Raw genomic sequence first — 17,572 nt, 5'->3', positions numbered from 1 at the left:
GGAACCAATGGACCCCCGGGGCGGGCGACGCGCTGGGACTGAAGGACCCCAGGGGATGGGCAGGCGGGTGACGTGCTGGGACTGACGGACCCCCGGGGCGGGCGACGCGCTGGGACTGAATGACCCCCGGGGCAGGTGACATGCTGGGACTGTCAGCGAGGGCAGAGGATCAGGTCTCACCTGAACCCCCCCCCCCAGCTGGCTCCATTGCCCCAGGCTCCTCACACCTGGTCCCTCCCGGCACAGCGCGGGGCTGGGCGTGGGTAGCCAGGACCCCCCTGGCGCTGCAGGGGCTGAGCACAGAGGAGCTGGACAAAACACCGGCTGCACAGAACAGGCCCTTTATTCCCTTGCACAGAGCCTGCAGGGGGAAGTCCCGGGTTCTCAGCCCAGGGCCCCGAGCAGCTGCCCGCGGCCCAGGCCCCCACTCCCCACTCTCCCTGGCGCTCCGCAGCAGCGTCTCTGCCCAGCTGGGTGCTAGTTGGAGGCCAGGACGCTGTCGATCCAGGTGCGGAAGGCGCTGACTCGGCCGTACACGGCGGGCGCCCGGACGTTGCAGTTGCTAGTTCCCCAGGAGACGATCCCGATCAGGGTCCAGGCCCCCCCTTTCAGGTACACGAGTGGGCCGCCCGAGTCCCCCTGGCAAGAGAGCGGGGCTGACGTGGCACCATACCAGGGCCCAGGGCAAGAGGGAGGCAGTGCCTGGGCTCTGGCAGGGGGAGGTCTCCCTGGGGCGCTAGCTGAGTGGGGGTGAGGGGCTCCAGAGAGATCCTCCCCCTCTCTGGCCCAGCCTGCCATGCCCCTCCCCCTACCCATCCACCGTGCCCTGTGCCCCTCCCGCCTCCTCTACCCACCCTGCCCTGTGCCCCTTCCCCTCCCCCTCCTGCCCTGTGCCCCTCCCTCCGCCCATCCACCCAGAGCCCCTCCCCATCTCTACCCGCCCTGCCCTGTGCCCCTGCCTTGTGTCCCTCGCCTGCACACCCTGCTGTGTCCCTTCCCCTCCCCCGCCCACCCTGCCCTGTGCCCGACACCCGTTGGGTGGGTGACGTTACAGATCGTTACCTGGCAGGAGGAGGCGCCGGCCCCCCCAGCACAGATCATGGAGCTGGTGATGCGACTGCCCCAGTATTGCTGGCACTGGCTCACCGTGACCAGGGGCAGGGCCACCTGCTGCAGCCGGACGGCCCCACCGCTCGCTGGGAAAGAAACCCCCAATCAGAGCCAAGGGTGGAGACAGCCAGACACCCAGAGAAGTACCTGCGAGCTGCCCGCTGCTTGCACTGCTATGCAGTGGCCTGGTGCCCCAGCGCTGGGCGCCGCATGGAGCCCATACGGGTGAGCGAGGTCCAGGCTGCCCCCCCCCCCGGAGCTGGCATCGGGCTGTGGGTACGTACCGGTGCCGCTGGTCCGCCCCCAGCCGGTGGTGATGCAAGTGGGGTTGGCTGCAAGCGACTCGCTGGCTGTGGCCAGGCAGACGGGGGACACGCGGGCACCCAGCTGGGCGGGGGAGGCGAGCTTCAGCAGGGTAATGTCGTTGTTCATGGTGTTGGCGTTCCAGTAGGGGTGGGTGATCGCCTGCATGGGGGCGGGACAAGCAGCCCTTAGCACCGGGGGGAGGCTGGTGTCACCCCAGGGGAGCGTGGCCTTGCCCTCGCTACTCCCCTAGGTGCGATGCCGTCCCGCCCCACTCGCTCGCTGGATCCTGCCTGCCCTGGTGCTGCCCCGAGGGACAGTGCTGAGCTGGGCACGGGGCCTCGCCTCACTAACTGCCCGCTCCCGGGGCTCCCGCGGCGCCGGCCTGGGGGAGCACAAGGGACTGGGCCACACTCCCCAAGGGCTCGCTCCAGGCCAGGGCCTCTATGGCTCCCATCGCCATGGGAACGTGCCCATCTCCAGGAGGCGCAGGGAGCCTGGCCCAGGGAGCCCCGGGCAGAGCTGGGCAAGTCCCAGCCTAGGGCTTATCCCTGCACCCATCCCTGCTGTGTGGAGAACGGGCCCCCATGCCCGGCCGTGCCACCGCCAAGGGGTGCTGAGAAGGGGGTTTGCCTCTGCCAGGCCCTTCTCTTCCCCCACCAGGGCACAGCCCCAGGCACAGAGCCGGGGTGCCTGCCCCCCGCCCCTGGGCTCTGTGGGACTGCCCAGCATCTTGCCCCCCTCTCTGCAGCGCCCTGGATGGCATTCGGGGAGGACTCACCTTGGCAATGGACTTGACCTGGACTGGCTCAGATCCGGAGCTCCTGTCATACTCCCCAAGGATGGCAAAGTGAGTCCCGGCTCTGCAAGGGAGAGAGCCAGTGGGGCTGGGCACCCAGGGATTCACCCTAGGAGCCCCTGTGCCCTCCAGTGGGCCACCTCTGCCTGCCCTGCTGCAGCCCAGGGGAGCTGCCCTGTGGCACAAGTGTCTCCTCCTCTGAGCCCCCGAGGGGCCAGGCTCCAGCCAGGGGAGACGGCTCCAGGGAGGCTCAGCCGTGGTGGGGCAGGGGGGCCTCTCACAGCCCCTCCTTAGCAGGGGTGTTTGTTAATGGCGGGTGGAGCAGCAGCATCCGGGTCTCAGGCCCTGGGTTGGCAGCAGGGAACTGGCAGGAAGGGCTGGGGCTGGGGCAGCCCCAGGGCAAGGGGCAGGTCGGCTCTTTGGCTCCTTTCTTCCCAGGAGAAGAACCTCAGCACTGGGTAGCGGCCCACCTCCCTCCCTCCCCGCCCCCCAGGCCCTAGGCAATGCCCAGGATCTCGAACCCTCTGCTCACCTGGGGAGCAGAGCCACGATCTTACCCCTGCGCCCAGCTCCTTCGTGCCCCAGGCCTGCTCTGCTCAGCCCACGGTGCCCCGCTGCCGAGCTGGGGCTGGGTGTGGGGCAGCTGCGGGGCGGGGGTGTCGCTCACTGGGGCTGTCCCTGTGCCCAGGTGGAGCCGTGGCACTAGCCAATGCAGAGCGGCTCCAGTGACCGGCCTGGCCTGCGGCACCGTCTCCTTACCTGACTTGGCAGTGGGCAGCCGTCACCACCCAGTTCTGGTTGATCAGGGAGCCGCCGCAGAAGTGGAAGCCGGTGCTGTCCTGGAACGAGAATGACGGGGAGGAGAGGGAGACTGGGACCGGCTGAGGGACCAACCCTGGCATGTGCCCAGCGCTCCGGGCCCGGGGGACCCTGAGCTGCCTGACTGCAGGTTGGCACTTAGCCTGGCATTGGCAGCCTCTGCCTCTGGGTGGCTGGCACCACCACAAGCCGAAATGCCACCCAGAGCCTCCTGCACTCTGTGCTCTGCTCCCCCTCCTGATCCGCAGGCTGGGAGCAGCGTCCGGCCCCTGGGTGTGGGGCCCGGCTCCCTCCATTATTCCTCCTTCCTGGCTGTCCCTGGGATCACAGCCCGGTGCCCACAGGGCATGGGGGGGTCCCTGGGGATCCCACTCCAGCCATCGCAGACCCCGCCAGGCCCAGGGCCGCATGCCGGCTCAGCACTCATCAGTCCCAGCCTGGCTGGGCGTGCCCAGCTGTAGTGCACAATGCAATGGGCGCGCGAGTCGGGTCCCCGGCCCCGCACGCTTGGGGCTTTGCAAGCGATGGCCCTTGGGGTGCCTCTTCCCAGGCTCGGGCGTCTGCACGAGCCAAATCGCTTTGGATTTCTTCCTGAGCCGCGGCCAGGGCGACGAAACGCTGGGGGATTCCCCACCCACGGGCTGCTCCTGCTCCTGCTCCAGGGGCCCTGGGCAGCACTTTTGCCAAACACGTGGGATGCAGAGGAATGTGGGGGGGCGGTGATACCAGCCCCCACGGGGGGGGGCAGGGCTCAGGCAAGCAGCAATGCCAGCCCCATGCGGGATGGGGGGCTCGGGCCCTCCCCGCTGGCCCATGCCCTTAGAACAGTGCCGAGGCAGCCCAGCCTGGGGGCTCCCTGCCCACGGACCCAGCCCAGCCCCTGCGAGCCAGCGCTGCCCAGCAGGGCCCTGGGCGAGGTGTGTGCTGCGCAGCACGCCAGACTGGACAGCTGGGCTCTGAGCTGGCGCCCAGACCCCCGTCCCCAGGGCCGCCATGAGGAGCGAGCGTTACCTGCAGCGACACTTGCCAAGGCCAGGAGCCGGGCACCGCATTCTCCCCATTGACGATTCTCTGCAAGCTGTTCACGACTGGTCTGATCGCGGGGACCCCACAGCCTGGAAATGGAAAACCAGCCCTGCTCAGTGTGCAGGGAGTGCACTCAGCAGCCCCTGTCCCCCGCATCACTGCAGGGCTCACGCCAGGCCCAATCTGCAGGGGCGAGCTGCCCGTGGGGCTGGCGGTCACCGAGGGGTCTGGGTGAGCTGCCCGTGGGGCTGGTGGTCACCGAGGGGTCTGGACATGCTGCCCGTGGGGCTGATGGTCACTGAGGGGTCTGGGTGAGTCACCATGGGGCTGGCGGTCACCGAGGGGTCTGGGCGAGCTGCCCGTGGGGTTGGCGGTCACCGAGGGGTCTGGGCGAGCCGCCCGTGGGGCTGGCGGTCACCGAGGGGTCTGGGCGAGCCGCCCGTGGGGCTGGCGGTCACCGAGGGGTCTGGGCGAGCCGCCCGTGGGGCTGGCGGTCACCGAGGGGTCTGGACATGCTGCCCGTGGGGCTGGCGGTCACCGAGGGGTCTGGGCGAGCTGCCCATGGGTGGTGGTGGTCCTGGCTGGGTCAGAGAGGCTGTGCCAGTCTCCCCAGCCGTGGGGCTCAGTGCACAGGAGGCGTTGCTGGCACACCAGGAAGGCTGGTCCCTTTGGCAGCGGGCTGAGCAGAGCGAGGGAGCCGCTGGACAGGAGTGCAGCTCGGGGGCGGGGGCCTCTGGCACCCAGGCAGTGCCAGCCTGAGGGCACCCTGTCTGTGTGAACAGGTTCTGCCCGGGGATGCACAGGCCCCTGGTGCTAACAGGGCAGCAGTCAGGGGTCCCACGGAGCTGTCTCCACACAGCCCAAAGGGGCAGACTGGCAGTTCGCTGGCCGTTTGCCCGCATAGTCCAGGGCCGGTGTCCCTGCTCAGTGGCTACACCCAGCTCCCAGTATCTCCTTTAGCTTCCACCAGGTCCAAGCCGGAGAGGCCCAGCGGCAGGGTTCTGCCCCAGGGACTGCCCCTGCGCTCAGCCAGGCTCCAGCCACAGCGCCCGCAGATGGGCATCGCTTACCAGAGGCGCTTGCCAGGAGGGCCAGGCAGAGAGCCGTGTGCAGGAAAGCCATGCTGGGTCAGTGCTCACAGCTGTGCCAGGCTGCCCAGAACCAGACGCTTTATACCCGCTGGGCGCCCAGTGACCGCCAGTCACGCACGGAGCAGGGCTGGGCGTCTGCTCCGCCCAGGCCTTGAGCTGACAGCGACAGGCCAAATATAGCGTCTCCTTGCCCCCGCTGCCTTCTGTGCGCTGCTAGGAGCAGGCGTCGGCTGGCTGGGGGCGGGCGTCCAGGGGAGAGCGTGCAGCTACCCACAGCTGGCGGCAGGCTGCCCCTTCCCAGCCCCACCCCTCCTGCCACCTCACATGGGGGTTGGGACACGCAAAATGAGTTGGTGGAGTCTCAGCCTAGCCCTCAGTTTGGCACATGGGGTCTGACTGGCAGAGTCTCACCAGGGGCGCCCAGGGCTGGACTAGCAGGGGGCGGGCGGGGGGGGTCCGAGGGGCATTGGCAGAGACGTGAGGGCGCCCAGGACGGGACTAGCAGGGGGGGTCCGAGGGGCGTTGGCAGAGACGTGAGGGCGCCCAGGGCGGGACTAGCAGGGGGGGTCCGAGGGGCGTTGGCAGAGACGTGAGGGCGCCCAGGGCGGGACTAGCAGGGGGGGTCCGAGGGGCGTTGGCAGAGACGTGAGGGCGCCAGGGTGGGACTAACAGGGGGCAGGCAGGGGGGGCCCGAGGGGCGTTGGCAGAGACGTGAGGGCGCCCAGGGCGGGACTAGCAGGGGGCTGGGACCGAGGGGTGTTGGCAGAGACGTTAGGGCGCCAGGGCTGGACTAGCAGGGGGCGGGCAGGGGGGGTCCGAGGGGCGTTGGCAGAGACGTGAGGGCGTCCAGGGCGGGACTAGCAGGGGGCGGGCGGGGGGGGCCGAGGGGCGTTGGCAGAGACATGAGGGCGCCAGGGCTGGACTAGCAGGGGGCGGGCGGGGGGGGGGGGGTCCGAGGGGTGTTGGCAGAGACGTGAGGGCGCCAGGGCTGGACTAGCAGTGGGCTGGGACCGAGGGAGAGCTGCAGGTCTGTGGGTGTTGGGGCAGGGCTCATGCATGGGGGAGCCTGGCCAGCCCCTGCCCTGACTGGGCCTGGCACATCGTCCTGGCACGAGCACAGAGCTTGTCCACCAGGACAGTTACAGCTCTGCTCACTCGGACACCCCCCCGCCCCCGGTTTGGCCCCTGGCAGGTGGAGAGTGGCGCAGCGTCTCTGGCACAGGACAGGTCAAAGTAGCCTTGGCGTTGGGCTGGTTTTCCCTGGCTCATGTCCAGTGCACCTGTGGGGGTCTCACGCTGGCCAGCGGGAGCAGGTGGAGGTGGCGCCTTCTTCCCAGGGGCTGCGAACTCTCAAGGCCGAGGCAGCTCTGCTGGGGTTGAGCGCTCAGGGACCTGCTGCGTCGCTGGCAAAGCAGGCACCAGCTTATGCCAAAGGCCCCATGCCCAGTGGCGGATTAGCCACTGGGCCAATGGGGCCTGTGCCCAGGGGCCTTGGCCAATTTGGGGGCCCCAGAAAAATGGGCACCCCCACGCCCTGACCCACCCGGCGCTCCTGCCAGGGAGCGGGGTCAGGGCAGAGCGGGGGGGACTGCTGGTGGAAGGGGTGAGAGGGCCCCCCCCCTTGCTCTGGCCCAGGCAGAGCCGACTCTAGGTTTTTTGCCGCTGCCAGGAAAAAAATTGTTGGCTGCCCCCCACCCCAGCCCTGGGCTCTCACCCCCCCACACCAGTGCCCTCCCCACCCACACCCCCTACCACCCCAGCCCTGGTCTCTCTCTCCCCCCCCACCCGCATCCCCTGCTGCCCCAGCCCTGGGCTCCCCCCCACCAGTGCTGACTCCACCCGCCCCCCCCTCGCCTCCAGCCGGTCCGGCGCTGGCAGGGTCGGGGTAAGCAGCGGGGCTCCCGGGCCGCGCCTCAGCCCAGGGTCCCTCCAGCCAGGGCTCCCGCCTCCAGGACCGGCCGGGACCTGGGAGGGCAGAGCCGGGGGACTGCCCGGCAGGAGGCTGAGGAGCCGGAGCAGGGTAGCCCCAGAGGGAGCGGAGCCCGGAGAATGGGATGCGGGCCCCGCACGGCAGTGCCCCACCCTCTGTGGCCCTGCTGCTGCTGCTGCTTCTGGCCGCCCTGCCGCAGTCCCTGGGCGGCTTGGCCCAGCTGTGGTGCTGGGGGGCGACCGCCCTGCGGCACCTGCAGGCAGCTCCGTCTGCCCCACAGGGCGGCCTCCAGCCCAAGTGTGCCCCGCTCGGACCCTGCCCGGCCCAGCCACAAGGTGCGGGCGCTGCTCCCCCACAGTGTGAACCGCAGCGGCTCCAGGGCGCCCCCCGCGCACGACGCGCTGCTGCTGCCAGGGCCTGTTCTAGGCTTTTGCCGCCAGAAGCAAAAAAAAAAAGATGGCCGGAATGCCGCCCCTGAAAATGTGCCGCCCCAAGACCTGCTTGGTTTGCTGGTGCCTAGAGCCGGCCCAGGGCCCCACAAATCTCTAATCTGCCTCTGCCCATGCCTCACTTGGCTAGTGATAAATCCAGGCAGGCATTACTCCGGCTCACCCGTGTGTCGATGGCATTGGCAGTATGAAAACGAGTGTTGGGTTTAAATGACATCGAGCGCTTGTGAGTTGCTGCCTGCTGGGAGTCACCAGCCAGGAGAGAGACGTGAGTGAGTGTGAAGTGCTGGCTGCCAACAAAAGGTGTGATCTTCTGCCCACCCGAGCCGGCCCAGCGACACCAGACCAACTAACGGGGAACATCAGAGGCTGTTGATGGCTTTCACCCCATGCAGCGGAGATGTGCTAATGAATTATTCCCTGACAAGGGGAAACTGTATCTCGATGCTGCTTGGACTCTGGGGACCAGGGTTTCTAGGCATAAGCAAGAGATCCCCAGTGTTTAGCCTGGTGTGACGTTATTGATATAATCTGGGACCATATAGATCATTGTTGCAACCAAGGTCCTGTAGTGGCACCCAAATCTTGTATAAAGGGGGTCAAATGGGGTGTCTAAGACAAGGTTATGGTTTACTGGTTATGATTAGGCTGTCTATATGTGTGTATCAATTTTGTAGTTGAAGTTATGAATATTGGCTCTATACTGTCTGTATTTCAAATTTATGCTATGCTGCTGGGTGACATCCCAGACAAACTGGTGTTAGCTCTGCCTAGCCTGCTTGATGGCCCATTAAGGACCATCAGCTATACAATGGACCCATTGAGAGAAGGCAGATACGCCTTGTAACTCAGCAAAGTATGCAGGGACTGGCCCATGTGACTCCAGACTCCATTTTGCTGTAATTTTCCACAGTAAGAACAAAGGTGTTCTTACACCTGGAAAAGACTATATAAGGCTGATGCCTCATCTCCATCTTGTCTTCAATCCTGCTTCATACCTCTGGAGGAACTTTGCTACAAGCTGAAGCTTTGAACAAAGGACTGAGGACCCATCCCAGCGGGGGATATATTCCAGAGACTTGATTTGAACCTGCAGTTTATTCTATCGCTGCTGCAAGCCTGAACCAAGAACTTTGCCATTACTGTATGTAATTGATTCCATTTAACCAATTCTAACTCTCATCTCTATCTTTTTCCTGTTATGAATAAACCTTTAGATTTTAGATTCTAAAGGATTGGCAACAGCGTGATTTGTGGGTATGATCTGATTTGTATATTGACCTGGGTCTGGGGCTTGGTCCTTTGGGATCAGGAGAACCTTTTTCTTTTACTGGGGTCTTGGTTTTCATAACCATTTGTCCCCATAACGAGTGGCACTGGTGGTGATACTGGGAAACTGGAGTGTCTAAGGAGATTGCTTGTGAGACTTGCGGGTAGCCAGTGGGGTGAGACCGAAGTCCTCTTAGTCTGGCTGGTTTGGTTTGCCTTAGAGGTGGAAAAACCCCAGCCTTGGGCTGTAACTGCCCTGTTTGAGCAATTTGTCCTGAGTTGGCACTCTCAGTTGGGTTCCACCAGAACCGCATTGTCACACCTGGGTTAGCCCTAAGAGACATATACAGCTTGCTGATTATAGAAGCTTTGTTACCCTTTGCCAATTAAGAGTGTAACTCATTTGTGTGTGTATTGACCTGCTTTAATCTTGTAAAGACTCTCGCATTTCCTTCCCCTAGTTAAGAACTCTGTAGATGGTTTGTTATAGGATTGGCTACAAGCGTTGTCTTTGGTGTGAAATCTAAGGTGCAACTGTCCTGGGGTAAATTACTAGTCCTTTGAGACTGGAAGTAACCTAAATATTGCTGTGATCTTTGGTGTAGGGGACCATCTCTCACAAAGGTGGGCTCACCTGGGTGGCAAAAAGACGGAGTGCCCAAGGTAAGGCTGTTAAAGTGCCTGAGACGTTCACACATGATACTTGATACAGACCCCCAAGGCCCACACCCCGCTCAGCCTCCTCCCCCAGAAGCCCTGCCCACATTCCACCCCCAGCCCCGCTTGGCCCCCTTGCCCACGCCTCACGCCTGTTCACCCCCTTCCCCAGACCCCTTCCACCCACTGCTCACGCCTCTGCACCTCCTCCCCCCAGTCCTCCCCGTCCACCGGCCGTCAGCCAGACGGCCAGCCACTCACGCGGGCATTCCTCTCGCCCCAGCCCCCCTCGCCTGCCAGCCGGCCACGCACAAGCCTCTTTTCCCCCTCCCCTAGGCCCTCCCCCAGCCCAGCCACTCATGTGCTCGCACCTCTTGGCCCCCTCGCCCGCCCGCCCGCCGCTCACACGCGCCTCTTCACCCTCCCCCGCGAGGCTCCCATGCGGGGCGGAGCTGGGATGGGAAGAGGACAAGTGGGACCGGGCTCTTGGGAGGGAAGCGCGAGCGGGACCCCGGTCGGGGCTCCCACCCTTTCGGCGATGGCGCGCTCCAAGGGCAGCGGGCGGGCTGCGGGCGGGCTGTGTGAGGAGGCTTCGCCTTCCCTGGCCTTTTATACCTGCTGCCTGTGCATCGAACTCCTAACCAGTCGGGGTTTGTGCCCTGGCTCACACCAGCCTGCCCTGAGGGGGTGTGCGTGAGCCCTGCAGGACAGCGTGACAGCTGGGCCGGTTCAGAGGAGGGTGTGACGGGCCCGTTACATGAGGTGAAGGGTTCCCCGGGCCGGCTCCCACTGCCGTCAGGGACTGTCACCCTGGGGGCATTCCAGGATTCCCACTGGGGCCAGGGCAACCAGCCCAAATCGAGGAACCGATCCAGCGCGCCAGGCCCTCTGCCCTTGCTGGCGCCCCGGCTGGACGCAGCTCCCTTTGCTATTCCTCTGCCCCACGCTGGCCCCCGATGGGTGGGCTTTGGGCAGGCCCCAGGCGGGGTAGATCCCTGCTAGCACGTGCAGGGGCTGTTCTGCGAGGCCCGTTTCACACAGCCCCTGCCAGGGTGCCCCAGGACCTGGAAGAAAACAAAATCCTCACTGGTGAAGTGTCCCGATGACACACAAACTGGGGGGTGGCAAATAATGAAGAGGCCGGGGCACTGATTCAAAGCAGTCGGGGTCGTCTGGGATGCTGGGCGCAAGCAAACGAGATGCATTTGGATACGGCTCAATGTAAACGTGTCCATCTAGGAAGAAAGGACGTAGCCAGACCCACAGATGGGGGCCTGTATCCTGGGACGCAGTGACCCTGACAAAGATTTGGGGGGGGGGGTGATAAACTGTTGAGCAGGAGCTCCCAGGGAGATGCTGTGGGGAAAAGCGCCTTGGCTGCATGACCAGGGCAGTGTCGAGCAGGAGCAAAGCGGTTATTGGACCTCTGTATTCGGCACTGGTGCCACCGCCGCTGGGATCCTGTGGCCAGTTCTGGGGTCCCGATTCAAGAAGGCTGTTGATGAGGGGTGCCATTTAGGGAGGGCGGGGCACCTCCCCCCCCCCCGAGTTGTGTACCATGTTATCATTTTACGAATAATTGTACAAAGTTTGCCAATGGATTTATCAGTGTGTCTCTAAAGGGCTGAGGGCTCCCCCCCGTGGCCATCGAGCGAGCCCCTGAGCTGGGCTCCAGCTGCCTCAGAGTGTGTGTGTGTGTGTGTGTGTGGTCACACAGCCCCTCCCCGTGTGTGTGTGTGTGTGTGTGTGTGTGTGTGTGTAGTCACACAGCCCCTCCCCGTGTGTGTGTGTGTAGTCACACAGCCCCTCCCCATGTGTGTGTGTGTGTGTGTGGTCACACAGCCCCTCCCCGTGTGTGTGTGTGTGTGTGTGTAGTCACACAGCCCCTCCCCGTGTTTGTGTGTGTGTGTGTGTGTAGTCACACAGCCCCTCCCCGTGTGTGTGTGTGTGTGTGTGTAGTCACACAGCCCCTCCCCTGAGCTCCTTTGCTGTCGACAGCCCGTGACTGGGGCGCCTCTGCCTGGCTCACACACCCCGTTCTGCGCCTGGTCGGCGCTCCCTGCCATGCCTTGGGCTTGCACTACCCCAGGCTGCTACTTCGCTGGACTTTCCTGGGGAGGGGACGGGGGTAGATTGCTGGTCTCTGGATACTGCGGCTTCTTCCTCCTCCAGGCTGCGGACTGCACCCCCCCGCTGCACTCCTTCCCCCCAAAAGGAGTTGATCGAATGCTCTCAGACCCGTATCTGCCCAATGGATCTATGGCACCTTTGGGGAGTTCATCGTATTTTTGAGAAGTTTTCTAACCTTTCCCAACTGAAGGCTACGGCTGTCCGCCCTCCCATCACTAGACTCCTACTGACATGATGTAGGAGTCTTGCTATAATGCCAAGGACAGTGCCCTAAAGAAACGAACCAGAGCGGGTAAGTGATGCTCGGGGGGGTAGTTCGGAATTAGCCAGAGAGATTTCTTTTCAGAGCTCCTCCGCTTCTAGCTTCATCTCCAGGGTTTCAACAACCAGAGCACGAGCCGCCTCCAGAATGCCCCTTCCCTGACAGTACCTATGCACAAGTATTGGCTGAGAATAACAAAGCCCTGGCTGGGATGATTTAGTTGGGGATTGGTCCTGCTCTGAGCAGGGGGTGGGACTAGATGACCTCCTGAGGTCCCTTCCAACCCTGATATTCTATGATTCTATGATCAGGGCACCAGAACTGGGGGTGCTCGGGGTCCATGGCCCCATCACTTTTACTTTTTACCAGCCGTAAGGGCGAGCGACAGGGGAGAGGGGGCAGAGCGAAGCGAGTGGGGGGGGCCTTGGGGGGAAGGGGGAGGGGCCTCAGGGGAAGGGGCAGGGGCTCAGGGAGAAGGAGCAGGACGGACAGGGCCTTGGGGGCAAGGGAGAGGTACAGGGGGCCATAGTTTGGGCACTGGTGGCCCCCCACTTTTACGGAACTTTTGCCACTCCTGCTTCTGATGTGTGTGTTTAATAGGTACCTACAGGGGGGAAAACATTTAATAATGGGCTCTTCAGTCCAGCAGAGAAAGGTCTAACACGATCCAGGGGCTGGAAGCTGAAGCTAGATGAATTCAGACTGGAAATAAGGTGTCAATTAGTAACCGTGAGAGTAATTAACCACTGGAACAATTTACCAAGTGTTGGATTCTCCATTTTAAAATCAGGACTGGCTGGTTCTCTCAAAGCTCTGCTCCAGGAATGATTATGGGGCAGGTCTCTGGCCTGGGCTCTACAGGAGGTCAGACTAGCTGAGCACAATGGTCCCTGGTGGCCTTGCAATCTCTGACAAATGGCCTGTTGATCTCCAGTGCAGCCAGTGGCTTTTCACCCTCTGCAGCCCTGCACCTGGCCCCCCCTTCCCCAGCAGACAGAGGGATGCAGGGACCTTCATGTGCTCCATTTCCCCCCCGAGATTTGGGGCTGATCTTCACACAGGTTTGGTCCCTAGACATTTAACCCTCTGGCTTTAGAAGGGAGCGACCCTGGAGCAGCCTGGGATCGCGGCGAAGCCGGGGGACGAGCTGTAGCCGCATCCCCAGGTCTCACAATGCCTGGCAGTGATGGGAATTCAGCCCGCCCCACCGTCCCGCCTCCTGGGGCAGAGCAGCCAATCAGGGCTGCTGCAGGAGGCAGGCAGAGTTCTCTCCCCACCCCTCCAGAGCCCACACTGTTCTCATGGGGGGGGGAGAGCTAAAGAGCCCAGCAGCTAAGGGTGGCGCTGCCCCTTCTTTCCCTGTGAGCAATGGGGACAGGACGGCGCTTCTGCCCCTTCTCCCTCCCACAACCCCTGGCTTGGGAATAGGGCCAGGGGCTCCGCTGCAGCCCCCCAGCCTGGGGAAGGGGTGAAGAGCCCCCCGAGGAGCAGAGATGGGCCTGGGGGGGGGCAGAGTTGATGGGGGAACGGGAGGGGTAGGACTGATTTGGAGGCTGGAGGACAGGCAGGGCCGGCTCCAGGCACCAGCTTAACAAGCAGGTGCTTGGGGCGGCCAAGGGAGAGGGGCGGCACCTGCGGCAATTCGGGGGCGGCAGGTCCCTCACTCCCTCTAGGAGCGAAGGACCTGCCGCTGAACTGCCGCCGCCGATCGCGGCTTTTTTTTTTTTGCTTGGGGCGGCAGAAATGCTGGAGCCGGCCCTGAGGACAGGAGCAGCTGCTGGGCAGGAGACGGGCACGGGTGAGGTGACAGCTCCTGCCGCAGGGGCCAAAATCAGCTCACTCAATCCATCTGGGAGCGCTGGCCACACTGCTTGGCAGACCGACAGATACACACCCACCCACTTCCACACCCACCTACACGCACAAGCACAACCATGCTCCGACCCCCTCCCACACTGATGTACCTGCGCTTGTTTTGATGCTGTTATTGTGTCTGCGTGGATGGTAGGTCAGTGACGCTGCCCCATAGAAGGGAGGGCCCAAGACCCAGACCCACGAATGCGACTCATGTGTCTCTTGTGTCTAGTACAGAGTCAGACACCAAGATGAACTTTGTTAACGCTGGAAAAAAAAAAAGATTGACCAACCACACTGCTGTGCAAGCTTAGCAGCAGGCCATGTGCTCCAGAAACATGGTCTACCTCTTGCTAGCCCAATGGCCTTCGAGCTCTGGCTTTCTCTCCTCGGCCTTATGATGCCGGTTTAATGAAAAATTAAGACTAAGGGGAGGGGTGAAGGTAATTTACAAGAAAAGTGCCTGTACCTAAAACACTCTTCTTCCATGTTAAGCTATGCGATGACACCATTTTCTGGCGGGTGGGGGAGCCGACCAGGCGGAGCAGGGTCAGGGTGTGTGGGGCAGGATGTAGCGAGGTTACGGGCTGGCTCTGTTTCCATGTGACCATGAAGAGGAGGACTGGAGAGCCTGGATAGTCTCTGACGTGGCCTTTGAGCACCAGGGGCGGGGGTAAAAGCCATGAGGCAGAGAACAGTTAGACCAACATGATGGTGTCTGTACAGTACCTGGGCAGGTATAATCCCCACCCCAGTGTAGTTCAATGCATCATTTCAATACTTACCGGCATTCGGATCAGCCCTGGGTTGGGTCGTCTCCAGAGGTTCAGGCTCATCCTCCAGCTCTGGAAGGACGTGGTCTGGGGACACTGTGGCTCGGTCTGGCTCTGGGTCGCCCACATCCTGGCCTTGTGGTTCAGTCGGGGTGGCCACAACAAACGGCAGTGGTGGCACATTTACCAACGATACGGTCATGCTCCTCATAGTCAGAGCAGACCGAGGTCCAAATCTGGGCAGTCAAATTGTGCTCGGCGTGTCTGCTGGCCAGCCACATCTCCCTGGAGTGTCCCAGCTGCGTCCTTCCTGAGCACTGGAGATGATCCCTCTTGTGTCCCTGTGCCAAGATACTGATGGATGGATGAGCACTGTAATGAGTGGCCTCCTCCCGGCCCCCGCAAGTGGCCCCTTGCCTCAGTTTCCTCTTGAGTAACCCAAAGGACTCCATTTCAGGCTTTGACTTCAACAACTACCCCTCCTGGGGCCAGTTTATTACACAAACCTTGTGCAAATAGTCTAACAAAAGTCCCAGAGCGTAATCCCTGTCAGCTCAATGCCTATAGTTCTTGTTCTCACCATACCCCAGCGTCCTCCATCACAGCCAAGCTCCTTATCCGACCTCGTCCATCTTTTCTCAGGTGCACTGACCATCTACACTAATATGGTCACCACTTTGAGAAAATTGTGATACTTCTTGTACAAAGTATGCCTTGTGAAGCATCACTGGAAAAGTTATAATCTGCTGAGTATTAGTATCTTGTTATAACATGTGTATTGACATTGTGGGTGGAGTTATTAAATGGTGCTATTTGTCTGGAGCTCAAACATGTTGTGAGTCTGAGACATGCCCATAGGTTCTCTCTTCAGGAATAACAAAGGAACTGTAAACAGAAGCCTCTGCGTGTCACTCCCGGAGACACCTCAAATGGGATGTATGCAGAAGGTGCAAGCAAAAATTTGCAATTCATATGAAGGCCTGAGGGCAAAGCACAGACACCCTGGAACTGTCTGAGCCCATGACACAACCAAGATTTTTCCAGCCAAAAGAGTCAAGCTATAAAAAGGGAGAACAAAGGCCCTCTCTCCTAACCCATCTCTGGACTGGTGAATTCTGACAGGGGAGATTTTGAACAAAAGGACTGAGATCCCCCAAAACTCTTTGGGCCACCCAGGGAGATGTATAGAAAACTAGCAGATTTCCCACCCCTGCTATCATTTTGGACTTACAAACTTGAATTCACTGGTAACGTATTTTACCTGCTTTAACCTTTGACTAACTTTCCTTTCTTTTTCTTAGCTAATAAATCTCTAGCTAGTTCCCCAAAGAAATTGGCTGTCAGCGTTGTCTTTGGTGTGAGATTCTGAGCATCTATTGACGTGGGGTAAGTGACTGGCTCCCTGGGGCTGGGCGAACCTAAGGGGTGGGGATTTGGGGCTTTCATCACAGACGTCCAGTCTGTCTGGGTGCTGAGATAGGCTGGAGTGTCTCTGGGAACTGGCTGTGGCTCCATGGTAAGCTAGTATAGCGATCCGGGAGCGCACGTTTGGTTACATCTAATTATAGACCATGCCCCCCGGGAGGGCGTCTGCCCAGTTTCTCGACAGTCTGACCTGAGATTGGCTCTCTCACCTGTGACCCAGGCCAGGCACTGTGACAGCCGCTCTGCTGGGAGTATCCTTGCCAGGGGAGCTGTCCTCAGGCCCCCGGCTCTCCCACTGTCCCTCAGAGCCTAGCTCTGTGGCAAGGAGACATCAGTGGGTAAGGCCCTCTGCTGCTCCCCTTCCTTCAGCCCTGGCCCTTGGCGCCTGCTGCCCGGCATAGAGCCAGCCTTCTCTGGCTTGGGGATGCCAGCCAGCCTGCAAACCCCGCTCTGCTCTCCTGGCTTCAGCTTTCTCCCAGAACTGCCTTCTGCCTCTGGCAGCTCTCCACTCCTGCCCTTCTCCCTGCTGGCTCCTGCCGGACTTCAGATACGCTCCAGGTGCTGCCCCAGCCTCTCACCTGGCTCAGCCGGGAGCCGTTGGATGGGAACAGGAGAGCTGAGCCCCCAGTTCATTTAAGGGGCCAGCTACGCTCTTACAGACCCAGGAGACCTGCTCTCCCCCGAGGGCTATAAAACGCAGCATCTCCCCACGGGGCGCAGCACGAGGCCCGACTGGGGAGTAATCAGGAGTCAGGGACGCGGGGACGGGAATCGCCCCCGGCTGCGCGCGACCATGTCAGTGGCGAGGCGACATCCAGCGAGGAGGCCCCGAGAGCAACAGAGGCGCCCAGGCAGCAGCCAGGTGAGCAGTGGGGTCTGGCAGGGCACCGCTTGCTGCTTTGCTGCAGGTGAGCTCAGCGTGGGTCTGAGAACACACCTGAACACGCTGGGGGATTTGCAACAAAGCCTTTGGGTTGTTCCTGGCTACCTGGCATTTTAATGCAAAGCATCTCAAGCTGGCCCACAAGAAAGTTAACATGTCGACAAACCTGTAGGAGTCCAGCGAGCATCACTCGTGTTTAAAAACCTGCCTCCTGGCCATAGGCGCCGACTTCTACTCACCCTCTACCCCTGGCCCCGCCCCTGCCCCGCCCCATTCCAACCCCTGCCCCAAAGTCCCTGCCCCAACTCTGCCCCCTCCCTGCCCTATTCTGACTCCTTCCCCAAATCCCCACCCCGGCCCCACCTCCTCCCCTGAGCAGGCCATGTTCCCGCTCCTCCCCGCTAACAGCTCGGAGGTAGGCGGAGGAGCGGGGAGGTGGCGTGCTCAGGGGAGGAGGCAGAGGAGGAGGTGGGGCCAGGGGGAAGGGGAGCTTGGCTGCCGGTGGGTGCAGAGCACCCACTAATTTTTCCCCATGGGTGCTCCAGCCCCGGAGCACCCCCGGAGTCGGCGCCTATGCTCCTGGCAATGGTATTTCAGCGCCCTACGAAAACCCAACACGTCCATCGGGGAGAACTTCCTTCTTTTACTCCATGTAGTGGGGCTCTTTCCTTTCCCCTGCCCTGCCGCATTGCTGAGACTCCTACCCTGACTGTGGCGAGTAGCAGAATGACATTCTGGACACTGCCTAGTTCAGGATGGATCATCCAACCTCTGCACTGGGCTCTGATTACT

At 61.9% G+C, this 17,572-nt stretch overlaps 1 protein-coding gene across 1 annotated transcript; it reads right to left on the bottom strand.

Annotated features, from left to right (window-relative positions):
- Positions 1 to 477: 477 nt before the first annotated feature.
- Positions 478 to 5,179, bottom strand: CTRL (chymotrypsin like). The gene is made up of 7 exons (XM_065416694.1): positions 5,128 to 5,179; positions 4,043 to 4,146; positions 2,972 to 3,051; positions 2,195 to 2,276; positions 1,395 to 1,575; positions 1,063 to 1,196; positions 478 to 639 (listed from the first exon to the last, which is right to left on the bottom strand). Exons 1-7 carry the CDS (start codon positions 5,177 to 5,179, stop codon positions 478 to 480), a joined length of 795 nt encoding a protein of 264 aa, XP_065272766.1.
- Positions 5,180 to 17,572: the final 12,393 nt, after the last annotated feature.

The sequence above is a fragment of the Emys orbicularis genome, chromosome 14 (genome assembly GCF_028017835.1).
Source record: "Emys orbicularis isolate rEmyOrb1 chromosome 14, rEmyOrb1.hap1, whole genome shotgun sequence".
Classification (NCBI taxonomy): domain Eukaryota; kingdom Metazoa; phylum Chordata; order Testudines; family Emydidae; genus Emys; species Emys orbicularis.
This window is presented reverse-complemented; position numbering and strand designations above follow the sequence as displayed.

Bases quoted from the DNA above. Each gene is read 5' to 3' on its own strand.
- CTRL (XM_065416694.1), bottom strand. From the start codon at position 5,179: ATGGCTTTCCTGCACACGGCTCTCTGCCTGGCCCTCCTGGCAAGCGCC. The intron at 2,277-2,971 runs GTAAGGAGACGG...TCTCCCTTGCAG, and splicing joins GCTGCCCACTGCCAAGTCAG to AGCCGGGACTCACTTTGCCA. The intron at 1,197-1,394 runs GTACGTACCCAC...TTTCTTTCCCAG, and splicing joins GGGGCGGACCAGCGGCACCG to CGAGCGGTGGGGCCGTCCGG.